This window comes from Lacerta agilis, chromosome 11 (assembly GCF_009819535.1).
Source record: "Lacerta agilis isolate rLacAgi1 chromosome 11, rLacAgi1.pri, whole genome shotgun sequence".
Lineage (NCBI taxonomy): Eukaryota > Metazoa > Chordata > Lepidosauria > Squamata > Lacertidae > Lacerta > Lacerta agilis.
Window position 1 is genome coordinate 12571515 of NC_046322.1, and position 13602 is coordinate 12585116.

At 42.8% G+C, this 13602-nt stretch overlaps 1 protein-coding gene across 2 annotated transcripts in view; it reads left to right on the top strand.

The window, feature by feature from the left end:
* Window positions 1-7409, top strand: part of RAB27B (RAB27B, member RAS oncogene family) — a 100257-nt gene extending 92848 nt beyond the window's left edge. For both annotated transcript variants that reach the window (XM_033164077.1, XM_033164076.1), the window contains 3 exons: window positions 470-573; window positions 1940-2063; window positions 2671-7409. In XM_033164077.1, the coding sequence (XP_033019968.1) occupies window positions 470-573; window positions 1940-2063; window positions 2671-2860 (418 nt within the window). In that variant the 3' untranslated portion in view covers window positions 2861-7409. The remainder of the gene's footprint in view (window positions 1-469; window positions 574-1939; window positions 2064-2670) is intronic.
* Window positions 7410-13602: the final 6193 nt, after the last annotated feature.

Below are 13602 nucleotides of genomic sequence, written 5' to 3' on the forward strand. Positions count from 1 at the left end.
CAAGGACTGCTTTACATCTGAGATATCCTCTATCAAGGAGAAATCGCAACATGGGGGCATTTTTGCCATGGTTACATGGGCTGAGAGCTGCTGTGCCCTTTTTTAAATCTGGGAAGCATCTTCATGAATGTGCCCACAAATGTGCAAAAATTGTCATTATTTTGCACAAGCCATACAGGCTTGTTGCATAGCTTTTGACATTTTTACACTCATGTCCATAACTGAACAAATTGTAAACCACAAGAGGGCTTCTCGGCTTTTACAGTACCATTGGAATAACAGTGATTTGGTGCATATACTTCCTGTAAAAAGGAGAATGTTAAAAGTTTTCCACTGTGATTTATCTTTGGTTTCAACATCATTAAACCATGCAGCGGAAAAATGTTTACCTACTGTGGTCCCCCCCCCCCTTCCTGAGCTAAGTCTGCATGTTGATCCTTTCACTTTCTTTCTTTCTTTCTTTTGGCAGATTCAGAAGTCTCACGACAGCATTTTTCAGAGATGCCATGGGCTTCTTGTTAATGTTTGATCTCACCAGTCAACAGAGCTTCTTAAATGTCAGAAACTGGATGAGTAAGTGGCGGGAGCAGCTGCCTCTCGTGGCCTTAAGTGCTTTTGGATTAGGCTACATTGCATCTGTCATTCTTCATACAGGGACTACTGCTGTATAAGACAGAATCTCTCTCCATGCTTGGGATTTTTTTATTTTATTTTTTAAAGTGCACTCGGAAAACCCATACTCCACCCTAACCTTTAAAATGTGAGGTGAGCAAGAGAGCATGGAGGAACCTTCTCCAATCTGCTGGCCCATAGGTATTTGGACTACAACTCCTATCAGCACCAATGCTTGCGGTTGATGGGAATTATAGTCCAGCAACACCTGAATGGCAACATGTTGAGGAAGGTTGGCATATTGTGAATTGCATGTATTGGACCCCCAGTCCCTTTGAAAGCAATGTTGGGCCCGCATTGAAACCAGGAGATCTGAGCCAGGAGGTCCCTGGTTCAAATCTTGCCTTAGCTGCAGACTCACAAGATAACACTGTAACATACTCTCTCTGGATAAAGCTTGGCTGAGATCTTCCACATAAAGCTGCAACAAGATGGGATGGGGTGAATGAACCAGTTGGGTTTTATAGATAAAAAACTGAACAGGCAGACTTGAAGACTGGGGTTTGTTTGTTTTGGCCAATATAACTTAGCATTTGTTCCTTTCTCTTTCATATGTTCATATGTGTGTGCAGTGTGTGTGTGTGTGTGTGTGTGTGTGTGTGTAAGAATCTACTGTTTTCTCCCAGCATATGCCAATAGTCGAATCCTCTTCTGTTTGAGGGTAGGTGGGAAAAAATGGAACTATGAGATAGGACTAATGCGAAGTTGGCTACCCTTTATTACTGCAACCTCATTCACCTTCATGCCTAGCTTGTTGGTTTTCTGTAGATATCTGGTTGGCCATTATGGGAAACAGCATGCCAATTAGATAAGGCAGTCTTCGGTCTGATCCAGCAGGGCTGCTGTGTTCAGCAATCACCATATCTGTATAGTGTCTGCCATAATGGGATAATAATATTTGCCTACCTTATGGGACTCTTGGAGGGATTACTGAGATAGTTGGAAGTGCTTTCAACACTTCAAATGGGCTACGTGCAGGTTATTAATATTATGTTGCCATTGTAGTGAGGGAAATGAATTCTCTGCTACTTGGCCTTACTAGACAAGTTTTTGTTGTTCCAGTTTTATTATTTATTCATTGGAAGGGCTGTTGTGCCCAAGGGCAACAAAAAATCCTAAGCTTCCAATTTCTGTTGTGCATAGTTCTTACCTTGACACGAAAACAGGTCCTCTTGGTGCTCATATTGAAACGGTTGTTTTTACGCTTGTCTGTTTTTCCAGATAGCTTTTTCAACACCCCTTACCCAGGCTTCTTTGTTTTGTTTAGGCCAACTGCAAGCAAACGCGTATTGTGAGAACCCGGACATTGTATTAATTGGAAATAAAGCTGACCTATCAGATCAGAGAGAGGTCAATGAGAGACAAGCGAAAGATCTAGCAGACAAATACGGGTAAGCCCAGTCAGTTACAGGAATCTTAACATGAATGAAAGGCTTTAAGCCTCCTTAAAGCTCTCCTATGGAAGGTAATTAAGTGTATACTTCAACTTTCCATAGTCATGCCCTAAGGCTTCACATACATTTTTCTCTCCTGGGATGCACAGTATTGCTAATTTGTATTTTTAAAAAATAAAAAAATTAATAATGTTAAATTCGTTAGTATTTGGAATGTTAATGAAGGTGCAACATGTTATCTTCTTTTTTATACCTTGCGTTCCTGCATAATCTGGTGGGACTGAGTCTTTGTTTTATCTGGTACTCCTAGACCAAGAGTCTCCAATGATAGTTTTAAAAAAGTTTTGATTTCCACTCCTATTATGTAGGGGGAAGAGCAGGGCAAAGTCAAAGCAGGCCTTTTTAGGCATGCCTAGGGAATGATGATCTGAAGGTCTGTGATGTGGTTCTGTTGATGTAAAAGCATTTTTGTATTGAGGGAAGACCACCTGGGATCTGTGGATAAGTTGTCCCTTAAAGGAAGAACTGGGTAAAAAATTTCATTAATGACCCCATTTTTAAAATGTCCCATCTGACAAAGATTTTTGGTGTTTTCCTCTGTTAGCATCCCATACTTTGAAACAAGTGCAGCTACCGGCCAGAATGTGGAAAAAGCTGTGGAAACTCTCTTGGACTTGATAATGAAACGTATGGAACAGTGTGTTGACAAGAGTCAAGTCTCAGACACAGCCAACGGAGGGAATTCAGGGAAGCTGGAATCAGCAAAATCAGAAGAGAAGAAATGTGCTTGTTGATTTAGCTCCTCAGACAGAGGGGAACGAACAAGAAATTGTCCTATCCGAAAATAGCAGTCCTGACCAACCACCAAATTCAACCCTGGAAGCTCTTGTGGTCCATATGGGGCAGCTGTTGTTGTCTTAAGCAAGGCCGATTATTTGCGATGCTGAGAGAGTCATGCTTCCATGCTTGCCACAGATGTTACCTGTACAATGTCATCTTCATAGAAAACCCAGAGGCCCTCATCTTCTCAATACGACCAGGCCAGTAAATAGAGGAAAGCCTTGCTTATATTGGGGAGAGGGTTGCTTGAAATGTTAAATGATCAATGAATCACCCTTGTAGGCCCACACAATCACTTCTAGTCCTGTTGCCTTCTATTACAATATACATTATGCATTTGCTACAGACGGTTTATAAAAAGCAAATGGATATTAATGTAGCCTATTATAAATGTCTTCGTATTTTATTTTATTTTATTTTATTTTGTTAATACCAAGCAGTCATTGCTGTTACATTCAGTTGACTGATGTCTCTGATGAGCTCAGAATATTGCATCCTCTTCCAGGATAAAACTGAGGACCTGTGTAACACTGGAATGATTGCCAAGTGGAATTGGAGGGGGTGTGGGCTAAAAGAGGAAGGGGATGTCCAGGAATTCTAGCACAGTGGTAGGAAGGAGCAGGTTGATACTGCAGTGAAGCTTTTTCCTCGAAACCAAAAGGTATTGGCCGCGCTTCAAACACCCAGACCAGCGTTGTCTCCCAAGAACATGGGCAACAGAATGACAAACACTTTCTCTGGTGACTTTGTAATTGCTTTAAAGGAGTCTCATTCCTCAGGTAAACAGAAGACAGGTCCATACGAATGCAGTTAGCTTTTCTAATTAATTCTCTTCCCTCCTTGCATTTTTTAAAAATTTTGTTTTATAAGTGGGCCACCTAATAAATGTAAAACTGTTGAATGTTGATTTGGAGAATGGAGCATCACAAAAGCAAAACCTTGATTAAATATATAATATATGGCTGGCACTTGGAAGCATTTAAAATTGGCAAGGTAGGCTTAGGAATAGAGCATCAAAGGGTGATTCTGTTACTGTAGCTATGCTGCCAACTGTTGAGTGGTGCCAAATTTTTCTTTAAAGCCAAATGTTGTGGTAGGGCTGTGATGTATTGAAACATATCTTTTGAAATAAATATACAATCAGCTGTGTACCATTCCTACATGGTGCCACATTAGAACAAAGTATATATTGGTAAAGTCCTAGAGGCTGCTCCAGCTTTGGCCCTGAAGCCAGCAAGATCCCACTGGGAAAACTGGAGAAGAGACTTTAAGCACCACATGGTCTTTGCTTCATGGGCCAGACTTTTGGCCCATAGTTTTATTCTGGATTCACGCATAGATGATCTTGTGCAGTACAAGGGCAAGAAGGTATCCAGGCAGCCCAGTGAATGTATAAAGCTGAAACTGTAACAACATGGAGAGTTGGAAGATGACGTTAAGAAGAAATGATACGGAGGTGTTAGGCTTGCTTGCCGAAAATAATAATTTATAGGTGGAGAATTCTGAGGTGCCCGCTCTGAGATCTGCCCCCTCCATCCCTTGATTATTAAGATGTCTCAGTTGATGAACTCCTGCTGCAGAGCCCCCAAATCCTGATATCGCCTAGAGGGCAATATAAGCATATGGTAGTCTGTGGGAAAGAGCTGTTGCACTAACAAGTTCCTCAAGGAAGGAGCAAGGGAGCAGGGGGGTGGGGTGCTTGGAAAACTGCAGCTGCACACAGGAGATTCTGCCTGACCTGCAGCAAGTAATTGGACAGGATGTCTTTCAGAAAGAAAGAAAAACCCCAGTGGCATTTTTAACTGGTAGAACAGTTTCATAAAACCTTGGTAGCTATGCTTTTGGAATTTTATATTTTTGCATGCTATTTTTTGGTGAAACAACATACCGAATGCCTGGTGCATGGACTGTTAACGGTTTAGTGCAAGAGCAGATTTTCCTCCCTTTCTATCTCATAACCAACTGCTTTTTTTCATTCTGAGGACCATTAGCTTGACTACTCAAGCACCCTCTTTTAGGAAGCAGCCCAGCTTTCCTTCTTTTTCCCCCATGCTGCATTTACTGTAAACTCCCTTTGGTTTACAAATTTGGAGATGTCTTAATCGAGAGTAACCCCTCTGTACTTTTAATAGCTGCATGTTGAGGGGATTTTGGCAAGCATGGTTTCCTATTAAGGACTAGAGTCCAGGATTCCTATTTTTCCTCTTATAATGGGGTGGAGAATCTGTAGACCTCCACATATGGTAGCTGGAGATCCATGGGTTCCCCATTTCTGGACATCAGGGTACTAAAAGCTGCCGAATCCCCAAGTGAAGTCTGTTGTGTTTGGCATAGTCTATATGAGGTTTTCAGTGGTGTCTCTGCTGATTTCATTCCATAGCGCATCATCAGAGCTGGAAATGAGGAGCAGGAAGTGTCAGAATGACACCAGGTATCTCTATGTAGGAAACTTATCTTGCCCTCGCAGTTCTTACGTTGGTTGCCTACGTACAACAGAATATTTAAAACAGGCCATCTGTGGTTCATTGACCAACAATTGGCAGGGGCATAGAAAAGTTGGCATGAAAATAAAGAGGTGATTCCAGGCTTCCTTCTCCCCCTTTTAAAAATGTTGAATAAAACGATGGAGTCTCTTGGAATGTGTGCAGCGAAATGTAGCTTCATTTGGTGTGTGCTGGCGTGGGAGACATCACTTTTCACTGTCCCCCGTAGCGGCCAACAGGAACGCTACAACTCGTCAGGCGCTTTTGCGGTGCTTTCTTTGAGTGCTTTCAAATAATCAGCCAAAGCATTCCCCAGTCACCTCTGCAATATGGCTCCACAAGCTTGATGAGTTGTTCATACTTAATAGATGAGGAGAGAATTAACTCTGCCCTGGTGTCCCGGGAATATCCATTTGCCTATTGCAACAGCATGGAGGAGTTTATCAATGTGGCTCTGCGTGACGGTCCTTTCAGGATAAGTCCTTGGAGGAGGGAAAGTGTATCCAATGGGATTCATTTGAGAAAATGGAGTGTTATTGAGTGGTAACAGACATGTGGTGCACCTAAAAATGGGTATTCGATCAATACTTTCTGGGGGAAAGCCCATTCTCTCCAAATGTGTGTTTGTAAATTTGTCTTAAGACTCTTGTCTTAGATCTACCAACGCACTGACTGCTAAGTTCACACCCACACTTAAAGCTGGTGTGGTATTGCTAAAGCAGGGATAAGGAACCTCTGGGTCTTGTAGGTATACACCTCTCCCCCACTGCCACCAGCATGACCATTAGTCTGGGATAATGGGAGTTGGAATCTCAACAACATCTGGAGGGGGCAGGTTCCCTGCATCTGTGCCAGAGCTGTAATCTGAAGTCTCCTTTTCCTAGAAAGCAAATGGTAGTCTTCTGTGAAACTGAATGAAAAAAAGAACCCAATTATTTTTTCTTGGTAACCTCCTCGCAACTGCGCATTAGGATCAGTACTTTTGTGGGCCAGATGTGGAACCTTCTGGAGCTTTTTTCAGGAGCATGAGTCTTGCATGGTTCTGTCTGCCTCCCCTTAGACATTTTTTTCTTTATCTCATTCATGTTGGGAAATGCCAAGACAGGTAAAACATAATATTGAGTCAAGCTGTGTGTGTACAACAGTTACAGAAGCAAAGTAAGAAAAGCCAAGCTTTCACAGGAAGGGACAAAAACGGGAGGGAGGTGGGTAGGGCCCTGCTGTCATGTTGCAAGCGAGTGTGTGTGCGCTCTGCAAGAAACACACTTTAATTTTGACTCTGCTGTACTATGACCTGCCTTCCCATTTCCTATCATCTACATAAGACAAGGCCCCACTTGGGTGGGGAGATTAGGTAGTCCCAAGTAGTACAGATATTCTTGCACTTTAAAAACAAAATGAAACCGAAACATTCCTCTCTCCACTCATTCAAAGAAAGGCAAGTTGCATCACTTATGGTCTACCTTTATTTTCAGAACACCAATTTACATAGATTCTTTATGAAGCATCTCCTATAACTGCCTGTCCTCCCTGCACAATAGGGCTTTCAGTGTAAATAATTCGAGGTACTTTGCCTGAGCATATTTATTGAAATGATCCTTTTCAAATTTTGTATCCTTTGCCTTCCTGACTTAACACTAGCAACCTTCTAATTGATCAATTGCTTTTTTAAAAAAAAAAAGTTTTCTCTGTTAGATTATTCTGAGCATGTTTTACGTTGGTCTGTGCGGCAGGTCTTTACTTGTTAAAAGATTTACATTCTTGAACATGGACATTTTGTATTGTATGTCTCTCAATAGACTGCGATGCCAGCATAACAATGTCAGTCATTACTTTGTTGTACCAAAGTACCTGTGGCTTTAAAACTAAATATCTATAAATATATATATATTATATACATACACATTGTCAACTTTTATTAACTAGTGTCTGGGTTTGTACAATATGGTCAAGGAATGTAATCTTGTGGTTTCATATCTGCACTGTCCTTTTGAAAATTAAAATAATATGTTTTTAATCAGTGTTGGGCTGTTGGAGCACAAAATCAGGAAAGTGTGTGTGTGTGTGTGAGAGAGAGAGAGAGAGAGAGAGAGAGAGATCTCACTATGTTTTAGAACAGTGTTGGGGAACCTCAGGCCTAGCACCCACTGTGGTACAGCAGACCTTTGTACCTGGCCCTCGGAACTCTCACTCTCTTAAGGCCACACCCCTTCTCCCTATGACTCACCTTTCACTATCCCTGCCTTACACCTAGAATCATAGAGTTGGAAGAAACCACAAGGGCCATCCAGTCCAACCCTCTGCCAAGCAGGAAACACCATCAAAGCATTCCTGACAGATGGCTGTCAAGCCTCTGCTTAAAGACCTCCAAAGAAGGAGACTCCACCACACTCCTTGGCAGCAAATGTTTAGGTGGAATCTTCTTTCTTGTAGTTTGAATCCATTGCCCCGTGTCCGCTTCTCTGGAGCAGCAGAAAACAACCTTTCTCCCTCCTCTATATGACATCCTTTTATATATTTGAACATGGCTATCATATCACCCAAACTGCGAGAGGCAGTGAAGGATAGGCGTGCCTGGCGTGCTCTGGTCCATGGGGTCACGAAGAGTCGGACACGACTGAACGACTGAACAACAACAACAACAACATCATATCACCCCATAACCTTCTCTTCTCCAGGCTAAACATACCCAGCTCCCTAAGCCGTTCCTCATAAGGCATCGTTTCCAGGCCTTTGACCATTTTGGTTGCCCTCCTCTGGACACGTTCCAGTTTGTCCGTATCCTTCTTGAACTGTGGTGCCCAGAACTGGCCACAGTATTAGAGGTGAGGTCTGACCAGAGCGGAATACAGTGGTACTATTACTTCCCTTGATCTAGATGCTATACTCCTATTGATGCAGCCCAGAATTCCATTGGCTTTTTAGCTGCTGCATCACACTGTTGACTCATGTCAAGTTTATGGTCTACCAAGACTCCTAGATCCTTTTCACATGTACTGCTCTCAAGCCAGGTGTCACCCATCCTGTATTTGTGCCTTTCATTTTTTTTGCCCAAGTGTAGTACTTTACATTTCTCCCTGTTAAAATTCTTCTTGTTTGCTCTGGCCCAGTTCTCTAGTCTGTTAAGGTCATTTTAAAGTGTGATCCTGTCCTCTGGGGTATTAGCCACCCCTCCCAATTTGGTGTCATCTGCAAACTTGATCAGGATACCCTCAAGCCCATCATCCAAGTCATTAATAAAGATGTTGAATAAGACTGGGCCCAAGACAGAACCCTGTGGCACCCCACTAGTCACTCCTCTCCAGGATGAAGAGGAGCCGTTAATGAGTACCCTTTGGGTTCAGTCAGTCAGCCAAATCCACTGAATGGTAGCATTGTCTAGCCCACATTTTACCAGCTTCTTTTCAAGAATATCATGGGGCACCTTGTCAAAGGCCTTGCTGAAATCAAGATAGGCTACATCCACAGCGTTCCCTTCATCTACCAAGCTTGTAATTCTGTCAAAAAATGAGATCAGATTGGTCTGACATGACTTATTTTTCAGAAACCTCAAATTGTTCTTTTCATGACTGGACTGTGTCCTTGAAATCTAATATGCCTCTTGCTTGGCTGGATGAAGAACAGAGAGAGATGTGTGAGAGTGTTCAGAAACTAGCCTACTGTATGTGCAAAGGTTAAAAAAATAATGCATTTGATCCACCGGCATTTGACACCAGGAAGGCTGGGGAGAAGGCACTGCGACTGTCGCACTGAAAAAGATTAAGACTTCAGGGATGCATTGCAGTCCAGCAAGTGTGTGGCTGGGGAGAGAGCGTGGTCTGCAAAGAAGAGCCAGATAGAGATGTCTGGAAGGTGGCTTTTGGCCCCCTAGACCTGAGGCTCCCCAATATTTACTTATGGAATATTCACAATTTAAGGGTCCCCGACTAACATCAGTTCTCTGGGCAGCTTGCGGATCAAATAATAAAATGCAGTGCTGCATCATCAGTTGCCACTGGCATAATAGGACTTGGGTTTCCTCTCTTTCCCCCAGTGTGCCTCCTAATCAATCAATAAATCAGTGTTTATTACAGCAAACAGCCAGCATACTAAAACCAGAATTTCTGCATAGTTTGCCTCCCAATTGTCTCCGGAAGGTCCCCCAACCTCCCAGAGCTGATTTCAAGGGCACACAGGAGGACGGAGGGGGACAAGAGGAAGAGGAAATTCTGTTGCATGCATGAAAGTCCCTCGCATCAGCAGGTCTGCAGCATTGAGTATGGCCCAGTATGTACACATTCAAAACTCAACAGCAGTGGCTGTCATATGGTAAGCCAGTGTTGGCTGCACCACTTCAGGTGGAGTCCAATCTGAAGGTCCATTAAAAAAGTTCCCTGCTGGTAGAAAACTGGCGTATCTTCCATTCTCCTCCCCTCCATTCTGCATTTTCCGCATGTCTTTATCCCTATCTAATGGAATGAAATTGCTACATTAGGTTATATAAGGGCAGAAACCAAGGGTGGGATCTTCCATAAGAGACGGGGTTCCCTTACATCCTCAGGTTGCTGTCTTGAGCATATTTATACTACAGTACCTAGATTTGGTCGAATAGAGAAGGATTTGAGGGCATTAATAGCTCATCTCTCATCTTTCAAGGCTTTTGCAAATTCCCAAAATTAGTTTCCAAGCCTGGGCCTGGAGGAATTCAATAGCATCTTCAGTTCCAGCAGATTCCCCCCCCCCCCGCTCTCCAAAAGAACCTTTGCGAACACTTCAAACAAAGCCTAGCCTCTTTAGGGTATGTGGTTATAACTATTTTAGTGATTTTAAATTGCTGGACTTTGCAGAAACATTGCTTTAGCACCTGTTCTAAACTTGGCTCGCAATGAAGGTTTTTTTTGGTGGGGGGGGCAGAGGAGTTTCAGTAGAAGCACGTGGATGTTTGCCTTCCATACGTTTTCCAAATTCAGCTGTGTTGAATGGCAGGCTACCAGTACTATTTGATGTTCTAATTTGCCAGATTTCTGATTCCTGGGGGCAGCTCAGCAAGATTCACGCTGGGATTACTCAATAAGTCATGAGCAAGTGTGTAGGAGAGCTGCTTGTAAATCTTTAATAGCAGTAGTGATTCCAAAGTTTCAAATGATTGAAATGCATTTAAAATGGGGAGCATCCAATGTTTCTATTTGCCTCTGAAAAACAGATGGACATACTTGAAAGTAGGAAGCCAATAATATGGGCAATATGTTGGATTCAGGTAAGGAAACTTCCCTGTTAGGAAAGGGTTCAATGTCTCCCTCCCTGAGCACAATTGTAGTCCCTGAGTAGATGCTTTAAAATAAAATTGGAAAAACCACACCATCTGATTTTGGGATGCCCCCATGTAAATTAGGCCCTAAACCTGGAATGCCATCCAAATGAATGAAATCCATGACTCAAAAAGTGCAAACTTCTATACACGCTTTATTGCTGCTGTTAAAACATATTCCTGGGCCAAAAAAGGGGGTGATTCAGGTTAAAGGAGAGCAGCTCATCAGACACAGCATGAAGGATGTTTTTGAGAAGATGCACTCCAGTAGGTGTTGCAGTTTGTAATTTCAAATGGAGTCTAATTAAATAAATCACTTCCTCTTGACAAGAGGGCAACACAGCTGGTAAGGAACCAGCGGACCTGCACAACTTGTGATAGCCCCCACTGGCTCTCTAAGACACAAAGAATTTGGGTTGCATGGTTAATTTGTACAGGTGAAACTCGAAAAATTAGAATATCATGGAAAGGTTCATTTCTTTCAGTAATTCAACTTAAAAGGCGAAACAAATATATGAGATAGACTCATGACATGCAAAGCGAGATATGTCAAGCCTTTATTTGTTATAATTGTGATGATTATGGCGTACAGCGGATGAGAACCCCAAATTAACAATTTCAACTTTGGGGTTTTCATCAGTTGTACGCCATAATCATCTCAATTATAACAAATAAAGGCTTGACATATCTCGCTTTGCATGTCATGAGTCTATCTCATATATTAAACTCCAGTAGCTAATGAAAACAATTGCTTACATAAATGGACTTTTCCACGATATTCTAATTTTTCAAGTTTCACCTGTACATCCCTACCTGTAAGTCTGTGCGTACTTACTTAGAAATCAATCCCACCAAACTTGGTAGGGCTTTGTTCTCAGTAAAGGAGTGTATGGCACTGAGCTACAATGATTTTCACACCAGAACTGTATCATAAAGAATAAGGTTCATAGCTCCATCATAGAGTGGCCTTGCATGTAAAAAGTCCCTGGCCCAATTCCTGGTGTCTCAAGGTAGGGCTGCCTGGGAAAAGCTCCAGCTTAAATTCCTACAGAGACACTGTTGAAGGAGCCAGGCAAGTTTCTTGTTAATGGCCCTAAGTACGGGTGGTGCTGTGACCTAAACCACTGAGTCTTGGGCTTGCCGATCTAAAGGTTGGTGGTTTGAATCCCCCCGACGGGGTGAGCTCCTGTTGTTCGGTCCCAGCTCCTGCCAATCTAGCAGTTCGAAAGCACGCCCAAAAGTGCAAGTAGATAAATAGGTAGCCTACTGCTCCGGCAGGAAGATAAACAGCATTTCCGTGCGCTGCTCTGATTTTGCCAGAAGCGGCTTAAGTCATGCTGGCCACATGACCCAGAAAAATTGTCTGCGGATGAACCGCGGCTCCCTTGGCTTGTAAAGCAAGATGAGCGCCGCAACCCCAGAGTCGTCTGCGACTGGACTTAACTGTCAGGGGTCCCTTTACTGGTCTTTAGTATGAGAAGGGAAGTTGCTTTGTGCCAGAGGGCAAATGGGTAGGACCCCTCCCTCATCGGGCTGGTAGTGAGAAGGACAAAGGCCAGAGTTGTGTGTGAAGTGAGCAAAAAGCAGGCTGCAGGCAGAAGCTGGGAGTCCGAGCCATGCTTGATTCCAACAAGGCTGTGACTTTGGGAGAAACAAGGCATCACAATGTAAAACCCCTTTTAAAAAAAGCTGCAATGGTTGCCAGTTACAGGTAGGTAGCCGTGTTGGTCTGCCATAGTCAAAACAAAATAAATAAAAAAATTCCTTCCAGTAGCACCTTAGAGACCAACTAAGTTAGTTCTTGGTATGAGCTTTCGTGTGCATGCACACCAAGAACTAACTTAGTTGGTCTCTAAGGTGCTACTGGAAGGAATTTTTTATTTTACAATGGTTGCCAGTTAGTTTTGGGGTTCAATTCAAGATGCTCACCTAAGTTTAAAGCTCTAAACAATTTAGGGCCCAAATATCTGAAACATCTTCTTTCCGATAGACACTCTTGTGTTAAGATCAGCAGAGGGTGTTCTCTTCATAGTTCCACCTCCCTCAGAAATTCAGAGTGTATCTGCGGTCCAGGAGAGGGCATTCTCTGCCGCAGCCCCTGAGTTGTGGAAGTCCCTCCTTGCAGAATGGCCAGATTTCTGATCAGCGTCCTATCCCAAAAGAAGAAAAACGGACTTCTGGAAGGCTTGGACGTTCCTTTTAAATCATGACTCATGATGTAATTATGTGATACCTTAATTGATGTTTTTATAAATTTATGAATAGGGGGTGATGTTTTATGTTGTAAATTTACTGCTTAGTCTCTCGAAGTTTTAAGTTGAAAGGCTAAGTATTTATATGTTGTTTGAAAAATTGTGCGCGATGGGCCAATGGCCGTAATAAATATCAATCAAAAATCCTTGCAGAATGACATCTGGCAACTGCACTGAATGCTGAAGGTGCACCTTTTTCTCCTGGCCCTTGACACTCGGGGTGCATAATTTTTAGGATCCACCCTATTTTGGGAACGGCAAGTTGTTTTAAACTGTTTTTTTGTGGTGCTTGTTAAATTGTTGTAACCCACCCTGGTACTTCAAGGTGAAGGGCATGCAATAATCCTCTTCCTGTTCCTAGTGAGGATCAGCTTCATCAGACCTCCACGCAGCGTGAATAATGTTCTGAAATTTATTCTGTATGAGTTAATGAGTCAAGGCAGTGAATCTTCATCACTGGTGGGGAATAGCCACAGAGCTACAGTCAATAAATAAATAAATAAATAAGAATCTGCCCAGTCTCCCCTGAAGCTCCTCCTCAACATCTGACTCCACTTCGTTCATTGGACAGCCATCCTGTGGTTCCATCTGCATTAACAGAAGACCAAACACGATGTGATGGGTAGAGGGTGGAGGATGGGTAGACTTTTCTCTCTCTCCTATGCATCCTATTT